Genomic DNA, 19,481 nt, shown 5'->3' on the forward strand with positions numbered 1-19,481 from the left:
TGGACACATGCATGGTGCATTAAATGTGAGGAAAAAACCAATTGTACATTTAGGGGTGAAAACGGAGCGGATTCGGACGGATAATAGCTATACCATATCCTAAACCATTTTCTTTAAGCGGATGCGGAGCGAGTGCAGATGACGTGCGGATGCGGATGCGGAGCGGATTATTTCGGACGTCGGATTCGGTGCGGAGTCGGTGCGGACTCTGTTCGGAAACAGACAAAAAGTTGTCGGATGTCAAGTTTGTATTCAATCCATACAACAAGAGGGCGGCAATACAATTGCCGCAATACGATGGCCAAACAACATATGAACATGATCTCAGCTCTCTAGGAAAAACCAACCAAAACACATCAATAATATAATTTTGCTTAATATAACACATCCATCAAAAACATAATATAAGTGTTCAGTTCAGCAGTTCACTGCGTTGCTTAAAATTTAAAAATATAGTGTTCAGTTCAGTAGTTCACTCATCAGTATGACAGGCATGAGGCAATGAGGCATACAGCAATATAGGCATACAGCACATAGCCACACAATACAGTAGCACACTGCATACAGCACACAACACACTAGTTCCATACAGCACACTGCTTACAGCAAACAGCACACAACACACTGTCGGCGGACTAAAAGGAGGAGCGGCGGCGGTGGCGCCAGCAGGCTGTAGCGATGGCACGGCGCACCTATGGTGCCATGCGGCGGCGCATGTGGGAGCAGGAGAAGGGACCGAGAGAAGAGTCGCAGAGAGAGAGAGAGATTTAGGGGAGGATTGGATTAGGTTACACTATATAGGCTAGATGGGTTGCCCGATGTAAAATGGGCTAAATAGAGTTGTTGTGTGGCCTGAAAGGTACGGATTATCCGCCAAACATTACATCGGATAATCCGATTAAAATATCGGATAATCCGCATCCGTCGGATATCGTTGATACCATATCCGCATCTGCATCCGCATCTGGCCGGATATCTAAAAATTTTTACCATATCCTCACATCGGACGGATTCGGATCGGATCGGATCGGATAATATCCGCTCCGTTTTCACCCCTATGTATAGTTTATATGTAAATTGCGAGACGAATTTTTTGAGCCTAATTACGTGATGATTTGACAATGTGATGCTACAGTAAATATTTGCTAATGACGGGCTTAATAAATTCGTCTCACAGTTTACAGGCGGAATCTGTAATTTGTTTGTGTTATTAGTCTATGTTTAATACTTTAAATGTGTGTCCGTATACTTTAAAAACTTTACATAAAAAAAAACTAAACATACCTATATTACTATGATTTTGAATAGGTTATTAGATTTAGGTTTAATTTTTTTATAGTACGGAGGGAAGTAGATGTTGAGCCGTGGACAACAATCCCGTCATCCGTCGTTAACCTGCGAACCCAACTGTTCCGCGTATTGCTTTCTTCTTCTCCAAGAAGAACGAGCGCAAAGGTATCCTCCGAAAACAAAAGTCTATTTAGAAAACCGATCCGTCATTGGGCCCTTAGCCGCGATAATAACACAATTTAATAGTAGTTGAAGTACTAATACGTAAAGTATCAAGGGTTTTAGGCGTTCCATCCAGCACCATCCAGGATCTCCCTTGTAATTCCTAAATCCGTCTCTTCTTCCGCCGGCGCCGGCGAGGCAAACCAGTCCAAAACCCTAACAGCCCCGCTCTATTCGTTTGCCAAGATGAGGTCAATCCGAGCGGCGCAAGCTCTGGCCTCCCGCTCGCTGCTCCTCTCCTCGCGCGCTCTCCATGGGGACGCCGCCTCCACGGCGGCGGCCGCGGCGGGCGGCGGGAGATTGGGCGTCCAGCCGTCGCCCCCATCCCAGGCATCATCATCATCATCCTCGCGGGCCATGCCAGCTGGAATCGCTGGGGCGGTCTCCTTCTCCCTGACCTTCGCGACGATGGCGGCGGCGGAGGCCAAGGAAAGGCCGCCCATGGATCTGCTGCCGCAGAACGTGGTGCTGTACCAGTACCAGGCCTGCCCCTTCTGCAACAAAGTCAGAGGTGATGTGCTCCTGCTTCCGTGCACTCCTCCAATCTAGCGTTTTCGATGTGCATTAGACCTGATAAAAAGTACTTTTCGTGGTGATCTGGTTACGATAAAATAGTTCACTAGCTGTAATTTGCCTTTTTATCTTAATGATTACTATCGAGAATATAGATTATAATTTGTATTTTGGTTGGGAGGCTGCTGTAGAAGCTGTTTCTGAGGTTGGGAGGATTCAAGTAACCATAGAAGTTAAAGGACAGTCAATTGTCATGAGTTTGGCGGACCAACAATGTTTCTGGACAATGCATAAATCTACAGAACATAAGTTTCACCGCCTTTTGATAGTGTTATCTACTTTCATTGCTTTGAAAATAGCTAAATGTAGAATACATCCCACTGAATCCATACGTGTCCATAGACTACCCAGGATTTAATGCCAAGAGCACTGCTGAGAATGCACCAAGGCTGATTGCACAACGACTGGATGACCAGTGCTAAGCCTAGCAAACCAAGCAATACCTGCTTGTAAAACCTTTTTCATTCTTTTTCATCTATCCAACCTTTTTAGATAAAAAAGTGAATGAAAATATTTTGAACAATATGAGTTAGCGAGGTCCCTATGCACAGGTAGGACTATTCACATTGTGAGCCCAATATAGTTTCTTTAGCTCGTAAGCTGATAGGGCTGTTTGGAACAGATAAATAGAATTACAAGAATGGGGAAAACACAGAAAATCAAGTATCGCTAATTTAGGTGTCATCTGAAATAGGTTTGTTGATGCTTTACAGAAGGTGAAGGATATTTGAAGGGAACTATCTTTCGACACAGAGAATTGATTCTAAGGTAGTAGATTACAGAAAATAAGCTCCCATCAGTTAGCATCAAGATTTCTGGATGAGGTGAAGAAAACCACTTCTATCTGTTTAACCAAAGTACAGCTAATAGAAGGGAAAAAAACTAACACAATACATTGGGTCCATTTCAAAAATATGGAACATATTCCATCACTCCTTAAGAAAATTGGGTGCCTGCTTTGTAACCATTGCTATCATTCTCACTAACACCGTCTTGCTGGTGTCACCAAAGTTGCCTTTACTGTTCTTCCTTGAGGCCACAGCAGAGCTCACCAGATACTGCTACCTGAGTTTGTCCCCTTTGTGAAGCTTCTGTTGGGCCTGTTATCTTGTCCATGCACTCATAAGTCATATCAGTGTGGGGAACATTCCAATGGAGGGTAATTTAGTTACCATGGTTGCATTGTTTGCATTATGCTATTATCCGCCAGATCACTCTAATGAGGCCATCTGTGGATCACTCCCATGAGGCCATCTCTGCCACTCACTGAGTGGCTTTACTTGTGCTTCTTGTCACCTTACAGTTCACATGCACTCATTGAACTGACCACCTCAGGGTCCTTGTGTTCGTTGTTCCGTTTTATGTAACAGACTTCATGACATCACTGTAGTGTAGTCCTGCTACCCATGCCATGTCACCTATTAGTCATTACCTTGTTGCATTGACTAATACATGCTTGAGGTTTCCACCTGAGCCTGGGAGCTGTTAGGGATTTTTGCTATGGTCTTAGCATGTTTGAGCATTGAAAAATGTGTAATGTGGAGACCCAAGAGGATGAACAATCAAGAGATCTCTTGGTTCCAGAATCAGTTGACAATTTTGAGAAAAATAATTATAAATTGGTGCTATTGTTGTTAGGGCTTGGAGCATATGGATGAATAGATACAATGGGGCAATTTTGTTTCTGCCCCTACTTTGATGTCTAATATTGATTTTACCCTTACATTTTAGGGTTTTTGTTTTTGCCCCCACATTTTTGAACCGAACGATCGTTTTGCCCCTACTTTGGATGGTGAAGTTAACGGTGTTAAGTAATTGGCAGAAGAACATTTATACCCTCTCCTATTTATGTTCATTAATTGTGTTTTTGCCCCCATTTTATACATGTTTGCTTTGGAACTTTATTATTGTGAATATATTTAAAATTAAATGATGCACATTGCCACAACAATTAGGTCTGAATCTGTCCTAATTGTTATATTAGTCAATGTGCGTCATTTAATTTTAAATGCATTCACAAAAATAAAGTTCCAAAGCAACATGTATAAAATGGAAGCAAAAACACAATTAATGAAAAAAAATAGAAGAGGGTATAAATGTCCTTTTGCTAATTACTTAACACCGTTAACTTCAGCATCCAAAATAGGGGCAAGACGATCGTCCGGTTCAAAAAATTGGGGGCAAAAACGAAAACCATAAAAAGTAGGGGTAAAATCAGTATTAGACTACATCAAAGTAGGGGCAGAAACGAAATTGCTCCATACAATAAAGTGTTTGCCTGTTTGGAGCAAGTGATCCTTTACTAGAGGCTTGCAAAGAGCATGCCATACTATGAATTTGCCTTAGTGGTCAGAGAAATTCTGTTCCATACAAAATGGCATCTGCCAAGCTACATTTGGTTTGTTTTGAACAAGTAACCTCATTGCTTAATGTGTTTCAATTTGAATTGATTGAGTATATAACACTACTTATTGTCTGAAATGAGTATTTGTCTTTATGTATGATACATGTTCAATTTGAAATGAGTATTTAAGTCCAATTTGAGTTAGAGATACAAAAAAAGGGCATATTTGGAGCCCTATTTGGCCTCCAGAGACCAGCCTGAACTAAAGTGAGCACAAATCTTCATGGTAACTTGATTGCATGTGTTCTTGCACACGACAAAAAAGTTTATTCTGAGCCTTTTCCAGCCTTTTGGTCTCATCTCAAAATACCTTGAAAGTTGTTGAAATCATTGAAACGAGTTAGGTTGATTGTGTAATCCGAGGCAAACTTGGCCTTGAGCTTGTAGTCAAGCGTTGTTGGTTTCCCCCAGCTAGGCAAACCATCCCTCCTGAAATAGCTCAAGGTCTGAGTTTTGGTAGTATTGTGTTTAGCTTCATGGAAATAGTTCATGGGGTACCATGATGTGTTGTTCTATGTCCTGATTTTCTGTTGAGGGGATAATTATTGATTTGTTGGTAATGAAAAACTTACAAGCTAAGCGTTTTTAGGTAGCAGTATGTAATTTAACATAGTCAGTAGAGTACAATTCTTCTATCATTATGGTTCTTGAACTTTCAAATTGCATATTTAAGCCCTTAATTTAATGTATCATCACGGGTCCAACTGTGCATCTGTGCCCATCTATGACATGTTTAAGGACTGTCGGTACATTTTGCATAACTTCAAAAGAGAGGAGCCTCCCAGCTAAGAATTGGTCAAGTTTATTCATTGAATCAGACCTTCCAGAATTTGTTGTAAAAATTGTTTTCCTTTTGTCCAACTGTCATTACTTGTTAGTACATCAGCCATCCCTTTTTTGACAGGTGTCACCCTCACCTACAAACTTGCACAGCAATCTGATTCATTGGCAGCATGATGTAATAATTTACTGTACGTGAAACTTCATAATGCTATTGGGACTGGGGTTGTCATCTGTCAATGGGTTCACAAATTATCTGCTGTATGAGTATATACACTTCGATAACTAAGTGTGATCGTACTGTGAGTCTATGATCAATCCTGATTGTAAGTGTGATCTGTATATCAGTAGCTTAGAGCATAGAGGTATTCTAGATTTCTGAAGCTTGAAAGTTGCTTGCTAAAGATCATTCACTTGTTATTCTGAAATCATTGATGATCTCTCTGTTCTGGCATAATTTCTTTTAGTTGAAAGATTCTTCATTTGCTTCATTTCAGCTTTCCTAGACTATCATGATATACCCTACAAGGTTGTGGAAGTTAATCCATTGAGCAAGAAGGAAATCAAGTGGTCTGAGTACAAGAAGGTCCCAATACTGACGGTAGATGGTGAACAGCTGGTTGATTCATCAGGTTACATTCATTTCATATTGGTTTATTCCGGTCTGGTTCCTTTACATTGTTGTGGTTTCAACTTTTAAGTAAAATAACTTTTTATGTGTTAAACTCCAGAGTTAACGTATTGTTACATCTGTTGTTGGTAGATATAATCAATATATTACAGCAAAGGGTCCGCCCTGATGATAAAGCCACTAATGAAGAGGAAGAAAAATGGCGCAGGTATTTCTCCATTACTTGCATCTGTTTATGTGGCATTAGTATTTGTAATTTTTTTTTCAGGTCTTGGTTCTAGCTTCTCAAATCATTAATGTTATAGTACTCCTATTTCTAGAAACAAATATTGTTTAAAGTCTACTTTCCTCTTGAAATTTTTAATCATTTATATGGCATTAGTATGTGCAATATGTTCTACTTTTATAGTATTTCTTTACTTTTGTTTCATTGTTTTACAATGTAAATCAATCGGTGAACAAAAACCTTGTCCATCAGTTTTTTCTGTTTATGCATTGATAGTTACATGATAGACTTCTTTCCCTGGATCTGGTCATTGTAATGTTCCAACACCAGGCAGGATCAGCATAGCCATCACTATTACTACATTTTTTCTGCGATCTGATAGTTTATAGTTACATGTTTCCCAAGGATCTGGTGATAATGTTTCAAGGCCAGGCAGAATCAGTATGGCCATCAACTATCCTCTTTGCTTTATTTCATTGTGTTTTTACCACTAAAATTAATTGATGAAACTAAGAGCTTATCCGTTATGATCTGATGATTACTTTATAGACTTTTTCTCTGGATCTGGTCATAGTAGTGTTTCCAAGGCTAGAGACAACCAGTAAGTCCATTATTATCTTGTATTAGGGGTAGTTATGCATTTTCTGGTAGGATTCACAAACTGAAAGATGAAAAACAAAAAAGCCGACTACCACTAAATTGGCTGCATTTAGGCTTTACCCTTGATGGAGTGAGCTGGATTCCTCTAGAAGTAGCATGGCGAACCCTGGTTGCACGAGTGACCAACATTTTACTCTCTTAACATTCTTACAAACTGGAGTTTATCTACGGTAACATAATTTGTCTTGAATTATTGGTTTAGGTGGGTTGATGAGCACCTTGTGCATGTCTTGTCGCCAAATATATATCGGACAACTTCAGAGGCCTTGGAATCTTTTGATTATATTTCAAAACATGGTAATTCCTTGGAACTTTTAACTTTGGTGTCTGTGTGCTGCTATATTTTCTTTCTTTTGGTTATATTTATGATTCTCATGTATCCAAATAATCTTTAAAAGATGTTGACACTACTTTTAAATGTTTGACTAGATGCTTATTCAAAATAAGAAGTATTTGAGACCAGAGTGAGTGGAATCATTAACGCTAAACCCCTTTTTATAAGTTAGTGTAACACCCTGGTCCTGTAGTAGAGGCACTTGTGGCCCATGTACAGTGATGGTGGGATTAGTCTTACATGGTGAGTTTAGATAGGTTGGGGCCAACATGTTTGAGCCATAGCACCTTTGGGAACCCTTTTACATGAATCAAGAACAGAAGTTTACGTGGGGTGCTATGTAAATGTCCCTGCTCCTCAGAAGAACCAGGCCAAAGTGGATTTTGAAAGCTAGGGTCCTACTGTTGACATCAGAGCATAAACCTTGTGCTACACGAGTATGTGTCTGGGTTCATGGGGTGGATAGGACATGGTCGTGCACTATCTACTGCCATCGAAGGCTTTTAACAAGTTGATATTTGGTTGTAATAGGATTGAATTTTATCGGAGTAACACAGGAATAAACAAGAAAATGTGCTGACAAGTTCATCAGCTTCTAAAGAAAGGGGTGAATGAACCCCAGCTTTGTACTAGAGGCCTGTGTGACCCGTGGTGTATTTTTGGTGAGATTAGGCTCACATAGAGATTTTAGATGTATTAAGGATAACAAATAAACCTACACATTCCAACCATAGAACCTTCAGGTTAACCTTTTACATGAAGCTAGAATGGAATGCAGTGTGTACATGGGGCCTGCACCTTGCAAATTAGGGTGTTACAGTGAGGTTACATATAGGATCTCTCTGGAACATACTTGGCATGAATATTTTGATTTTGTGAACCCAGGTGCTCTCCATTCATAGTTCATTAATTTTCTAAATGTTGGAGATAACACAATTTGGTGAATGCTCACTGTTCAGCGTGATTGTCAATGGATGCCCCATAAATGAAAAGCATTATGCATAATGTGTCTGAACAGGGATTTTACCTGTGAGATATAGGGAAATTCAATCGTCGAGGTACCATACTAACATAGTGCTGAACTGCTGATAGCGGAGGTTAGTTGAGAGAACATGAGGTGCATGGAAAGAACAGTGTAGGGAAGATTAGTTTGTGCTCACTGTTCAGCAAAATCCCCTCATGTAAGGGGTTACTTGTTTACTATACTAGGTGAAACCCCGCGCATTGCTGCGGGAATTTAGTATGATAACAATAAAAAAAGAATGTGTAAGATAGCTAGATAACATCAGATTAAGTAAATTAATATGGTTTATGATAATTTAAATTTAAATAGTATGTAGAATGGTGATTCAAATGTAAAAAGTAAGGTGGTATGACTTTATGGAAGAAGAAAAATAGGGAGATAGTTTGGTCTGTAGATTAATCATCTAAAGGCTAAAAACAATTCCAGTAAAAAAAGGCTAAAAACAATTGATGTGATATGACTTAATTAGAGGAAAAAAGGAGAAAGATAATTTGGACCATAGATTAATCATTTAAGTACTAACTAAGTGAGGATGAACTATATAAGTATATAGGATATCATAAAACATAATAAAGATATATATTGAAACATTATATGAATTATGTTGGATGATAATTTAACATATTTTTATTTGAAAAGCTCTTAAATTATAAAAACTATAAAGATATAGCATGTTTGCATGTTGTTTAAATGTGATGATTGTTAGTGGATGATGTGTAGCATCTTGTTAGTGGATGATGATGTGGCACCTTTGCATGTTAAGCTTAAGGAGTTAGTGGGGGATAACTTTATAGTAAGATATGATTCATCTCCAATTATATTCAAACTAGAAAACTAAAAAATAAAAGTTCAAGATGCCATGCTATCCACTTATCCAGGAACACTAGATTTCTTCATCTCTAGGCAAAAACGTAAAATTGGGTGCAGAGGTGGTGCTCTGTTCGCTAACTGTTTTAATCATTTGAGCAGAAATGACACATGATTTTGTTAGTGCAACATTTGACGATGTGCACCCGAACTCTGTAATGCAGGCAACTTCAGTTTTACTGAGCGGTTTGCTGTGAAGTATGCTGGTGCTGCAGCAATGTACATGGTGTCTAAGAAGCTAAAGAAGAAGTACAATATAACTGATGCGCGTGCTTCATTATACGATGCTGCCAACACATGGATGGAAGCCCTTGATGGAAGGGATTTTCTAGGTATGATATTTTTCCATAAAGGAAGGGAAAAGGGAAAAAACAGCCTGGAAGGGTGAAAATCCACATGCATCAAGTTTGTTACTCCGCACTGATATTAACTTGCATTTATCCAGGTGGCTCCAAGCCTAACTTGGCAGATCTTGCAGTATTTGGTGTTTTGAGACCTATCCGATACTTGACAGCTGGAAAAGATATGGTTGAGCATACACAAATTGGTGACTGGTACCAACGTATGGAAGATGCAATTGGAGAACCATCAAGAATCCAGGAGTAGAACGAAATTAGTAGAATTTCTTTTTGCCTCTTCAAGTCTTTGACCATTTCAAACGGAAGGAAGTATATGCTTTAGACATTGAAATTATTGAAGTTTTGCAGAATGTGTGACAATGTAATAATGTGACATCATATATTTAGTACACAGAGAATTGAACATGAAAAAGAAGGAACTCGAACTTCCTGTTTTGGTTTTAAATCATTGTACGGCTGTTTGTATCTAACTTTTCCAAGTCGCGACGTCATTATTTCGTTCCTGGTTTAGGAGTATATGAGAAATTTTTGGGGGGGTCAGTCGTGAAGTATTAACTTGTGATCGTGTTGATGGATAAACTGCAAGATTTACATTCTCCATCGATATTTTGTGATGTTCTAATACAGCTTGATTGTGCTTTAATTTTTTTTTAGGATGGAGGGTGTGCAATACAGCTTGATTGTTTCATCGTGCTCATGTACAGTTTGTGGAAGCATCTTACGTGGTGGGATTATGACAGGTGAAATATTCTCATGTACTGTTTGTGAGGATGAGAGGTGAGGTGAAGCTTAATCAGTTTCTTTTTTTTTTCCGATTACACGGAAGTGGCACAATAAAACATACTATCGTACACAAACACGTGCAAATCTCTCCCTTTGTTAAATTCCTGTGTTGTTTGCTAGATTTCATGCGCTCGAAAAATTGTAGGTTTTCAGTCACGATATGAAAGAAGCTTATGGATGGTTGTTTTGGTTGACGTGGTATCCAAAAAAAAAATTGAAAACATGTGGGGGTTGACATGTCACGGGTTTTCTTCTTCCTCCAATCATTCTCTCCTCTATTCCCATCTCTTTCCACACCTCCCTTCTCTTCCCGATCTCTCTTCGCGGCAATGGCTGATGGCAGCGAGGGGAGAGGCGGTCATAGTGGCAGGAGAGAGGAGATAAGGCAATGGCGGCGGCCAGACTGGTCACCAAGCTCCGCCTCGCATGGGGAGGCCATGCCGCTTGCTCAGGCTCCCCTAGCCACTGTTGTGGCCTCAAGCTCACCCACGTCTCGAGCTCGCCCACATCGTCCCACCACCTTGTTCCCTCCGGCTCACTCGAGCTCCCTCCTCCACCCCTCACCCCCCTTCTCCCCGTGTCACTGCTGCAACCTCGAGCTCGCTATCATCCTTCACCTCCTCATCCCCACTGCCTGCTCAGGCTTTCTCTCCCCCCCCCCCTCCCATAGCCTTGAGGTCACCATCGTCATCCACCACCTCATCCCCTCTGTTGCCGTGAAATCTTTGGCGTTGGTCCGCCATGTCGTTGCGTCGTACCCAGCGGGCGGTGTGGCCTCCCCAACGAGGTGGAGCTCAGCAACCAAGGTGAGCCCGAGCTGTTTGCGCCACGAGAGCGACCTTTGGTTGGCTCGAACGCCACCATCGCCTTGTCTCTTTTCTTCAGCCGCCCCTCCTTCCCCAGCGGTTGCCGTTGTGGAGTGAGATTGGGAAGAGAGGGGAGAATTGGAGGAAGAAGAAAGCCTCCGACATATGAGCCCCACATATTATTTTTTATTTTCTTTTTCTAGCTAGGATGCCATGTCAGCCAAAACAATCATCCGTACCGTCTTAGGATCTTATTTAACCCGGTTTTGTAATATGGAGGTTTAAGATTTCCAGTATTGTGGTTTAAGGATGTGATTTAAACTCAATGCGCAAACATAAGGGATGCAGTGTGAACTTATTCCATATTATCGATTTGTACTGGTTTTAATAAAAAATGAGGGACAATTTATACTCGATAATGATTCACCCCGGGTGACCCGCGCAGGGTGAGCCGGATCGGGCGCTCCCCCACGTGATCACCTGGTGGGCCCACCCACTTCTCCCTCCCATTTTTTCACAAAAGATGTTTCACCTAATGTACTCACAATGTTTCACTATGTATAGATCTAATGTTGCAGTGAATTAAAATATTCTTTTGCAACAAAAAAAACCCACATATTTTAGAAACTCTCTATTAAGGGAATTTAGTTTATTTTTTGTTCCATCAAAAATGTTTCACCTAGTGTACTTACAATGTTTCACTATGTATAGATCTAATGTTGCAGTGAACGAAACATTCCATTGCAACAAAAAAATCCATATATTTTGGAAACCCCCTATTAAGGGAATTTGGTATATTTTTTTTCCACCGAAAAATGTTTCACCTAGTATACTCACAATGTTTCACTATGTATAGATCTAATGTTGCAGCGAACTGAAACATTCTTTCGCTATTTGTTGAAACATTGTTTTTACATAAGGTGAAACAACACCCGATTTAAACGAGTGAAACATTTTCGATCTACTTAGTGAAACAATTCCGATATACCTAGTGGAACATTGTGCAATATTTAAAAATAATTCAATAATAAGCTAATTTTTTTTCGTCGGAATATATCCATGTGTGGTCTTGTTTTGAAAATTTAATTGCAACGAATTTAATGGTGCAATCGGATTATGATTTGGATAAGTAATTTAAGAGAAAAATCAATTTAAAGTAGTTTCTGCACGTAAATCGGACGCTGACGTCAGCGCCCAATATTTCTCAAATTCGATCGGGCGACCAATCTGAATGAGCCTCTATTTCTACTTCTCCACCTTTTACGGTTGAGAGATACAATGAAACTCAAACGGTACTGAGGGACATAAAGTAGACTTATCGCTGGGCCGAAAACAGTCCGACTCCACGCAAACCCCTTCGCTGGCCGAAGGCCGGCACATGAGGGGCCCTTACGCACTACCCTACTTTCGTCGGCCTCTCGACTCCTGGAACCTGGAGGTGTTCTCGTGTTAGTCCCCCCTACGCCTCCGCCGCCGCCGCCGCCGCCGCAATGAACTCCGGAGACGCCGAGGCAGCAGCGGCCTCCAAGAAGGCCCGGTGCAAGAAGGAGAAGAAAAAGAAGCGAAAGGACGACTGCGGAGCCGCAGAGGCTTCAGCGGCTGACGAAGAAATCGTCCACGACAAGAAGAGGAAGAAGCAGCTGCAACAGAAGAAGAACGGAGATGACGTGGCGGTTCCGAATCGGAAGACCACGGTGAGCATCGCCGTCGCCGGATCCATCATCGACAACGCCCAGTCCCTCGAGCTCGCCACCCTCGTCAGTATCCATCCTTTCTCACCTTCCCTTGCTAGTTCTTGCGGCTCTAGCTCCTACCCTGTTTCAGCTGGCAGGACAAATCGCCCGCGCGGCGACCGTCTTCCGCATCGACGAGGTTGTGGTCTTCGACAGCAATTCCTCAGTGGAGAACAGCGGCGATGACGTAGAGAGTGGCGCGCGCTTCCTTGTTCGCATCCTACAGTATCTGGAGACTCCACAATACCTGCGCCGACGCCTTTTCCCGATGCACAACAACTTGAAGTTTGTGGTGAGACCGCTGAAGAACATGATTGCATCATCGGCATGTTGGGTTTCCTGGAGGTGCTGATTGATCCGTGTCGCTTCTTGTATGCAGGGGTTGCTGCCCCCACTCGATGCACCACACCATTTGCGCAAGCATGAGTGGTCTGAATTTCGTGAAGGTGATCTCTCTCTTCTTGCAGTGCTATTGGTATCCACGTTGAATTGCTTTTATCGTATATGGTTGGCGAAGTCGGCATTTGTTGTGTGGGGAACTAAAATCATGTCACGGCCATGGGTACTCTAGTTTTCTGGCTATTTGCTATAGAGAATTCGATCTGTAGCACAGAAACAAGGAACTAAAATTTCCGCTTTCGACTGGTAGCACAGGCCACTCGTTTTTCTTCCATCCATAGCACTTCCACCAAAACTGCAGTGCAAGACGAGTGTTTCCATGTGAATAGGGACAGAAAATGACAAATTTACCCTTAGTCCTCTCTGTATTCACACGTGATTGGTTGGGTTGGACCATTCCTGTTCTTCATCAGTTCATGCTCGTTTGGCTGGGAGAGCAGGCAAGCATGCGGCGGCTGGCAGTTTGCGCCGTGCGACGGCACATGGGATCAAGGTCGTTGATGACAGTGGCGGCTAACGACTCCTTCCCATCCCCGAACCCCATGATGAACTAGTTTGTTGTGTCCTGTTCAATCATTGATTTGCAAAAATTAAATTCCATAGGACACCATTGATTTGCATTGCCGAGCACTGAATTCTTCACATCTCTGTCTCATCTTCTTACTCAATTCCTGCTGTGCGTGATGACCACTGGCCCCTTCCTCTCTGATTTTTTTTCTAGAGAGAAACAGGGAACTGCTACGCGTCGACGACAAGCTGCACCTCTCTGTGTTCTCCATCTCCATAAGCCACACCTATGTGAAGACCTCATCAGCGATGCAAACACCTTCTCCATCGGCCGCACCCCCTCCTCCGCTGCTGGCCACCCCACCACAGCCACCACCGTGGACAAGTTCAATTAGCCGAGGAGCCCAAGTTCATGTTTGGCTAACCAATCACTTGGACGGAAAATGTGACGGAAGCGCTACAAATTGAAGAAAAACTAGTGGCGTGTGCCTCTGGTCGAATGGGGGAATGTTTTGTGCTATTTTTGGTACTGCCATTTTTTCTGTGCATAGAGCGAATTTTCTCTTTGCTATAATACACTCCTACCATTATTTTAGTATATCGGATTGAAATAGGAGAGAGAAATCAAAGTAAATATCACATGGCCAATGTAATTTAACTTTTTTACCTAACTAGAAAAATATGAAGTTTGTCTTCCTAGATTTATAGGAGCTATGCGACTTACCTCTCGGTCTCTTGTTAATTTAGGACAAGTTCTAGAGATCTGCTACTGTTTTTCGGTCAAAAAGAAAACTAGGAGAAGTTGTAAATTTCATATTTAACTAGTTAGGGACATCTTTGAATGAAACTATATGTATATGAGCACATCAATTGAACTATGCATAAGCACATGCAGTGTTTGGTATTTCGAATGATTCATCATGTTTAATAATTCTGTCATGCGTGGCCATGTCTGCACCTTTTATAAATATTATATAGTATGCCCATGAATTGTGCAGTTGTTTTATCTGTTCTTCGTAGCTTTCAGAAATTCATTACATGCACAATATGCAATTCATTTGCTTTGGACTTTATCAATTCTCGTAGTTCATGCTAAAAGGAAAAATAAACTTTATACGCTCTTTGATCCTGCTGTGTTACTGAATGGCTGAGCTGTTGGTTGTGTTAATGTAGAATTACTTCTTGGGGGAGGACTGCCTATCCCACATGCTCAACTTTGTTAAGGCTTCAATTTAGAATGGCACCCTTTTGTGCTTCTCAACTAAAAAAAGGAACATGAGTACTAATAGCATAATTGGATTTGTTTCGACTGTTTTTTCATTCCTATTTTAATGCTGGTATCGGAAAAGTTTTTGTTACCACATTTTTCATGTGTGATTCAACAGAATGCTTACAGTAGAATGAATTTAGACAGGCGTAACATTGGATGGGGATCGTTCAATGGGGACATTTGTTGATGTCGGATTGAGTAAGGTATCCAAATTTTTTTCACATACTATTTTTTAGCTCAAGTGGCTTGTGTAATTAAATATCCGTTCAGTTGTAACCTGACGGCTTAGACTATAAAATATCTGTTCAGTTATAAACAAAGGGGTTATAATATGGTTATTGTCCAAACAAACTAACCCAGTGCATGAATCGAATAATTAATTCACTAATAGAAATGCGTTTAAATGCATTTAAATTCTGGTTTAGGTATCAGAGTACCTAAACCTACCCTAAAGTGCCGTAGGGCTTCAAAAATTGCCCTTCTGGGCGTTTTCCTCCACGCGCATACCCCCATACATGGGCTCCCTAGCAACAATAGCGCTTAACTACTGCTAGGAACACGTATCACCTTGCTTTCCCTTACTCCGAGAAGTCCTACCTTACCCAAGGTAGTCCTTCTCTTACTTCCGGAAAGAGCAAACACTTTCCTTCCTTTCCAAAAAACCAAACCCTTTCCTTTTCATAAACCCAACTATCTTTATCTTTCCTTTACTCCGAGGAATTAACCCCTGTAAACTTAGCCTAATTGAATGAAAAAAAGTTAAGCTAGTGGGTGGTGTCATACCAAACACATAACAAACGAGTTCATAGTTTGTTATTCCAACAAAATACTTCTTTTTTTTTTTCTGTAATATAGGTTTGCTTGGTGAATTTTCTATACTCCCAGTAAGGCTGCTTTCAATATACGCTGAAGCTGGGCCAAACAAAGGGCATACTGCTTTTTTTTTTTTTTTTTTTTTTTTTTTTGGCAAGGATAGCATAGCATAACTGTAAGCTGTCAAAATGTCAGCTAGATATCTTTGCACCAAAGAGGCATGCCATGGCCATTACCCATAACTGCATATGGGGCAAGGGTAAGAGAATGGTGAAACATGAAAATCAGCATGGGATAGCTTCAATGCTGATAGCTGCCTGGCCAGAGTGCTTTGGCAAGTCTAGCAACTTTATATTGATAGTTGCATGTCTGCCTCTGAGCAAATCTTTTTGTACTCAACATGATAAACTTGATTCTCAGATTCTGTAATGTATATTGTATCATATACACCTTTGTGGATCATGTATTAGATAATGTACGTTCTCATCCAATAAACTTACTATAATTGTCTTTCATCACAGAATGTTCTGGTTGAGCAAATGCTAGAACCAGGGAAGAGAGTAACTATTGCCATGGGTACCAATCGTGACATTACAACAGGTAAATGATTTATTCACTTGACCCAGGCTTCAGATGTGGCTCTATTGATTTTTCTTCGTCTAGAACTTTTTAGTATCTGAATTACTCGGTATATGTTCTTTAATCCATATACCCTGAAGTATCCTTCCTAACCATTTGCAATGACTGGTTAAAATCTGCAACAACTATCAGGATTTTATTTCTCATATGAATAATATAGTGCCCATGCGTTACTACAGATTTCAAGTAAACCATTCTGCTTGTTCTGCAGAGCAAAATGGATGGATTTTTTAATTATGTAACATAAAAACAGAGTGACTATTTTCAGTTCACATGTGTGCTCTTTGGATTCACTTCGTAATGCGTCGCTTCATTTTATCATTCCTGTTCACTAGGCATACTTATATCCCCATTCAGTTATTTTAGCTCTTGCCTTCTACAACTTGAATTTTGTCTGTTATTTTGATATTGATTAATGACATATTGTCATTTACTTTTCATCTAGCTTGCAAAAGGAAAATTGTTTCCCCTTCCTCTCCCAGGGATGAAATGGAATTGTATTGGGGCTATAAGGTCCGGTATGCTTCAAATTTGGGTGGAGTTTTCAGTGATTCACCATACAAGGTACAATTTTCTTTAGCTCAATCACATGTAGTACAGGGTAAAGAGTACTTATTACTAATTATTTTCATATTTTTAGGAAGGATATGATTATATCATTGGTACTTCAGAGCATGGAAAGATCATTAGTTCATCTGAGCTGATCTTACCTTCCTTTAGGTATATTGTTTTCACTTCCCTTGGACTACCTTCAGAATTCAATTCAGTTTTTTCCATAGTTGTTTGGTCTGCTGAATGCAAAATTTTGTTTCTAGATGCTATGACATAATTTATGATGACTATTTATTTATTTTTTGCCAGTGTCTCAGGATTTTTTTCTATGAATAAAAAATGAACATATACAAACTGAATGTGATTTTTTTTTTTTTTGCATTAAACATGTCCATTTCTTTTTTGTTATAGGGAGTGTTTTGCAGACTCTTACTATAAAATAGGCCATACAACAATATATGTGATCCAGTCAGATAGTTCTTGAACCCAGACCAGCTATTGACTTGGTGATGTTACTGGTTAACTTATTTTGATGGTTCCAGTGATTTGATTGTTGAACAGCTGGTTCATCATTTTATATAGTTTACATAATTTGCCTCTGGCCTGAATTTACCAGTGTCGAGTTATTTGGGTAGCTGCTTTTTTTTTTTAACCCTCATTAGGGTAGCTGCTTTTGGAGCCTTGGTATGAAAAAGAAAATAGAGATATGGTTAATTAGGTCTTTACTCTATTTAAAAAAACAAAGCAAGTAATCAACAAGAGTTAACACAACACAAATTTAAGCTCCATAATTCAGACTTCAGTGTGCAATGCAATAGCAGCTGCTATTTTGCTTATGAGGTTGCTATCCAGCTGCTATTGCAGCTGCTTTGTTCCAATGCGCTATTTCGTAGCACTACCTAGTCTTGGTAATGGTAGTAACCCACTACCACCATTGTTGTAACTATCACTTCTATTTAGAACCTTGGTTATAACCACATTGTATTGCTCTTAAGGGGATATTTTAAACTGGTTTTGGTGGTTGAGGGGTGGAAGATGTCCGTTTTTATTATTCAGGGTTGATTTCTAGACTCAGATGATAGTGTATGAGAGGCAAAGTAGAATCCACTCTATTCTTCATCATAAACTGAAAAATACACAGGACCACCATTGTGGGTGTATGGCTATCTTGTCATTTATGAGCGCTTCATTGTACAGGCACCTTTTAATTGCATTTGGTGGATTGGCTGGTCTAGAAGAATGCATTGAAGAAGATAGAAATTTGAAGGTATCATTGCATATGATAGTTTCTAATACGTATTTTGTTAGTACTAACAAAAAACTGGTACCTATGTTGTTATTTCTGACACTAGACAAACCAGGCTGAAATTATCAAAATACAGCAGTCAACTCAGTTGGACCGGTATTGTCTTTGAATATTTGGTATTCTTTGTTAAGTACTAATGAAAAGCTGAATAAACGAATAAAACTGAATGGTCACAGACCAACAATACTGGCTGTTCAGATTCTGAAGCGAAGTTAAGAGATGTGGCAGAGTCCAAGTTCTCTAACTAAAACACGAACTTGAGAACTGATGAAACAAGGGGTGAAAGGAACTAATGGAAAATTTTGTAACTTCAGATTGGAGTACAACAAAAATATGAAAAGAAGCCAGGGAGATCAGCTCTGCATAGTAGTGGTTTAGTTGCTAGTATTTTCCTGTGTGCCTTTATGAGAATGAGAATATAGGCTGCTGGCTTCATACCAACTAGGAAAGCCACGCCAAATTGCACCTACTAGACCACCAATCCACCATAGACCAACTGCCCAACCTACATCATCTAGTCCATTCTCACTTGCAATGTCTTGTGTTTTTTAACTCTCGGTAATGGGTCAGCTGAGATTTGTTCTATAAACTTCCTAGTTTATGATATACATAACTTGATTACTGTGTTAGTGTGGCTAACTGCTCATACTTTAGTAAATGATGGTTGTTTTACTGTTAGTATTGTTATTGAAGACACATTTCCTTCTGCAGGGTAAAGGTGTAGATGATGTATTTAATACCTATTTGAATACATGTCCCAGTCAAGGGAGCAGAACAATAAGAACGGAGGTACTTGACACTTGAAAGCTTGGAAAGTTCATTATTTTTCAGGGATTTGTTCCTATTTTGACAGAAGCAAACGTTTTCAGGAAGCACTTCTCATCTCTCTCCAATACTTCCAAGACCCCATTAGGCGAGCTGGATAGCAAATGTGGGAACAGTTGCAAACTTAACAATTAGATGCAAAACGAAAGGTGTGCTAGTGTGGTTCAATTCCCTCGGTGGAATATGCTCATGGTCATTATGTTCCAGTGAAAAGGCACTTCATCTTCAGTGATCTCAACACTTATTTTCGAACACCTGTGTTTATTTCACTGAAAGAGAGCTTTAGGCGGTCGTTTACCCATTTCAACTATTGAAATCTTTTTGCTGGGCAAACCTTGGGCAGGTAGATTGTTTCGTGCCTAAGAGCAGCTATGGACAGTTGTTAAACGCTTATTGGGTAGCCATGTTTTAGTGAAGATTGTTTTCTGACCATCCAATTGCATCTATCCCAAATCATGATATACATATAAATTAAATC

General features: G+C 40.2%; 2 protein-coding genes across 3 annotated transcripts; both read left to right on the top strand.

Annotated features, from left to right (window-relative positions):
• The first annotated feature begins 1,608 nt into the window (after positions 1-1,608).
• LOC4335293 (uncharacterized) lies at positions 1,609-9,815 on the top strand. The gene is made up of 6 exons (XM_015781573.3): positions 1,609-2,023; positions 5,767-5,901; positions 6,033-6,108; positions 6,989-7,083; positions 9,176-9,343; positions 9,457-9,815. The coding sequence occupies exons 1-6, from the start codon at positions 1,699-1,701 to the stop codon at positions 9,615-9,617; spliced, it is 960 nt and encodes a 319-aa protein (XP_015637059.2). The 5' UTR covers positions 1,609-1,698; the 3' UTR covers positions 9,618-9,815.
• Positions 9,816-12,393: 2,578 nt separating this feature from the next.
• Positions 12,394-19,435, top strand: LOC4335294 (uncharacterized). 2 transcript variants are annotated; one of them, XM_015781543.3, is made up of 10 exons: positions 12,394-12,716; positions 12,784-12,984; positions 13,072-13,138; positions 15,013-15,071; positions 16,203-16,281; positions 16,766-16,884; positions 16,961-17,040; positions 18,070-18,139; positions 18,890-18,967; positions 19,048-19,435. In XM_015781543.3, the coding sequence occupies exons 1-10, from the start codon at positions 12,450-12,452 to the stop codon at positions 19,102-19,104; spliced, it is 1,077 nt and encodes a 358-aa protein (XP_015637029.1). In that variant the 5' UTR covers positions 12,394-12,449; the 3' UTR covers positions 19,105-19,435. The 2 variants fall into 2 exon arrangements, 1 of the variants encoding a protein (XP_015637029.1); XR_010740544.1 differs by lacking the exon at positions 18,070-18,139.
• The last annotated feature ends 46 nt before the right edge of the window (positions 19,436-19,481 follow it).

Source organism: Oryza sativa, chromosome 4, assembly GCF_034140825.1.
Source record: "Oryza sativa Japonica Group chromosome 4, ASM3414082v1".
Lineage (NCBI taxonomy): Eukaryota > Viridiplantae > Streptophyta > Magnoliopsida > Poales > Poaceae > Oryza > Oryza sativa.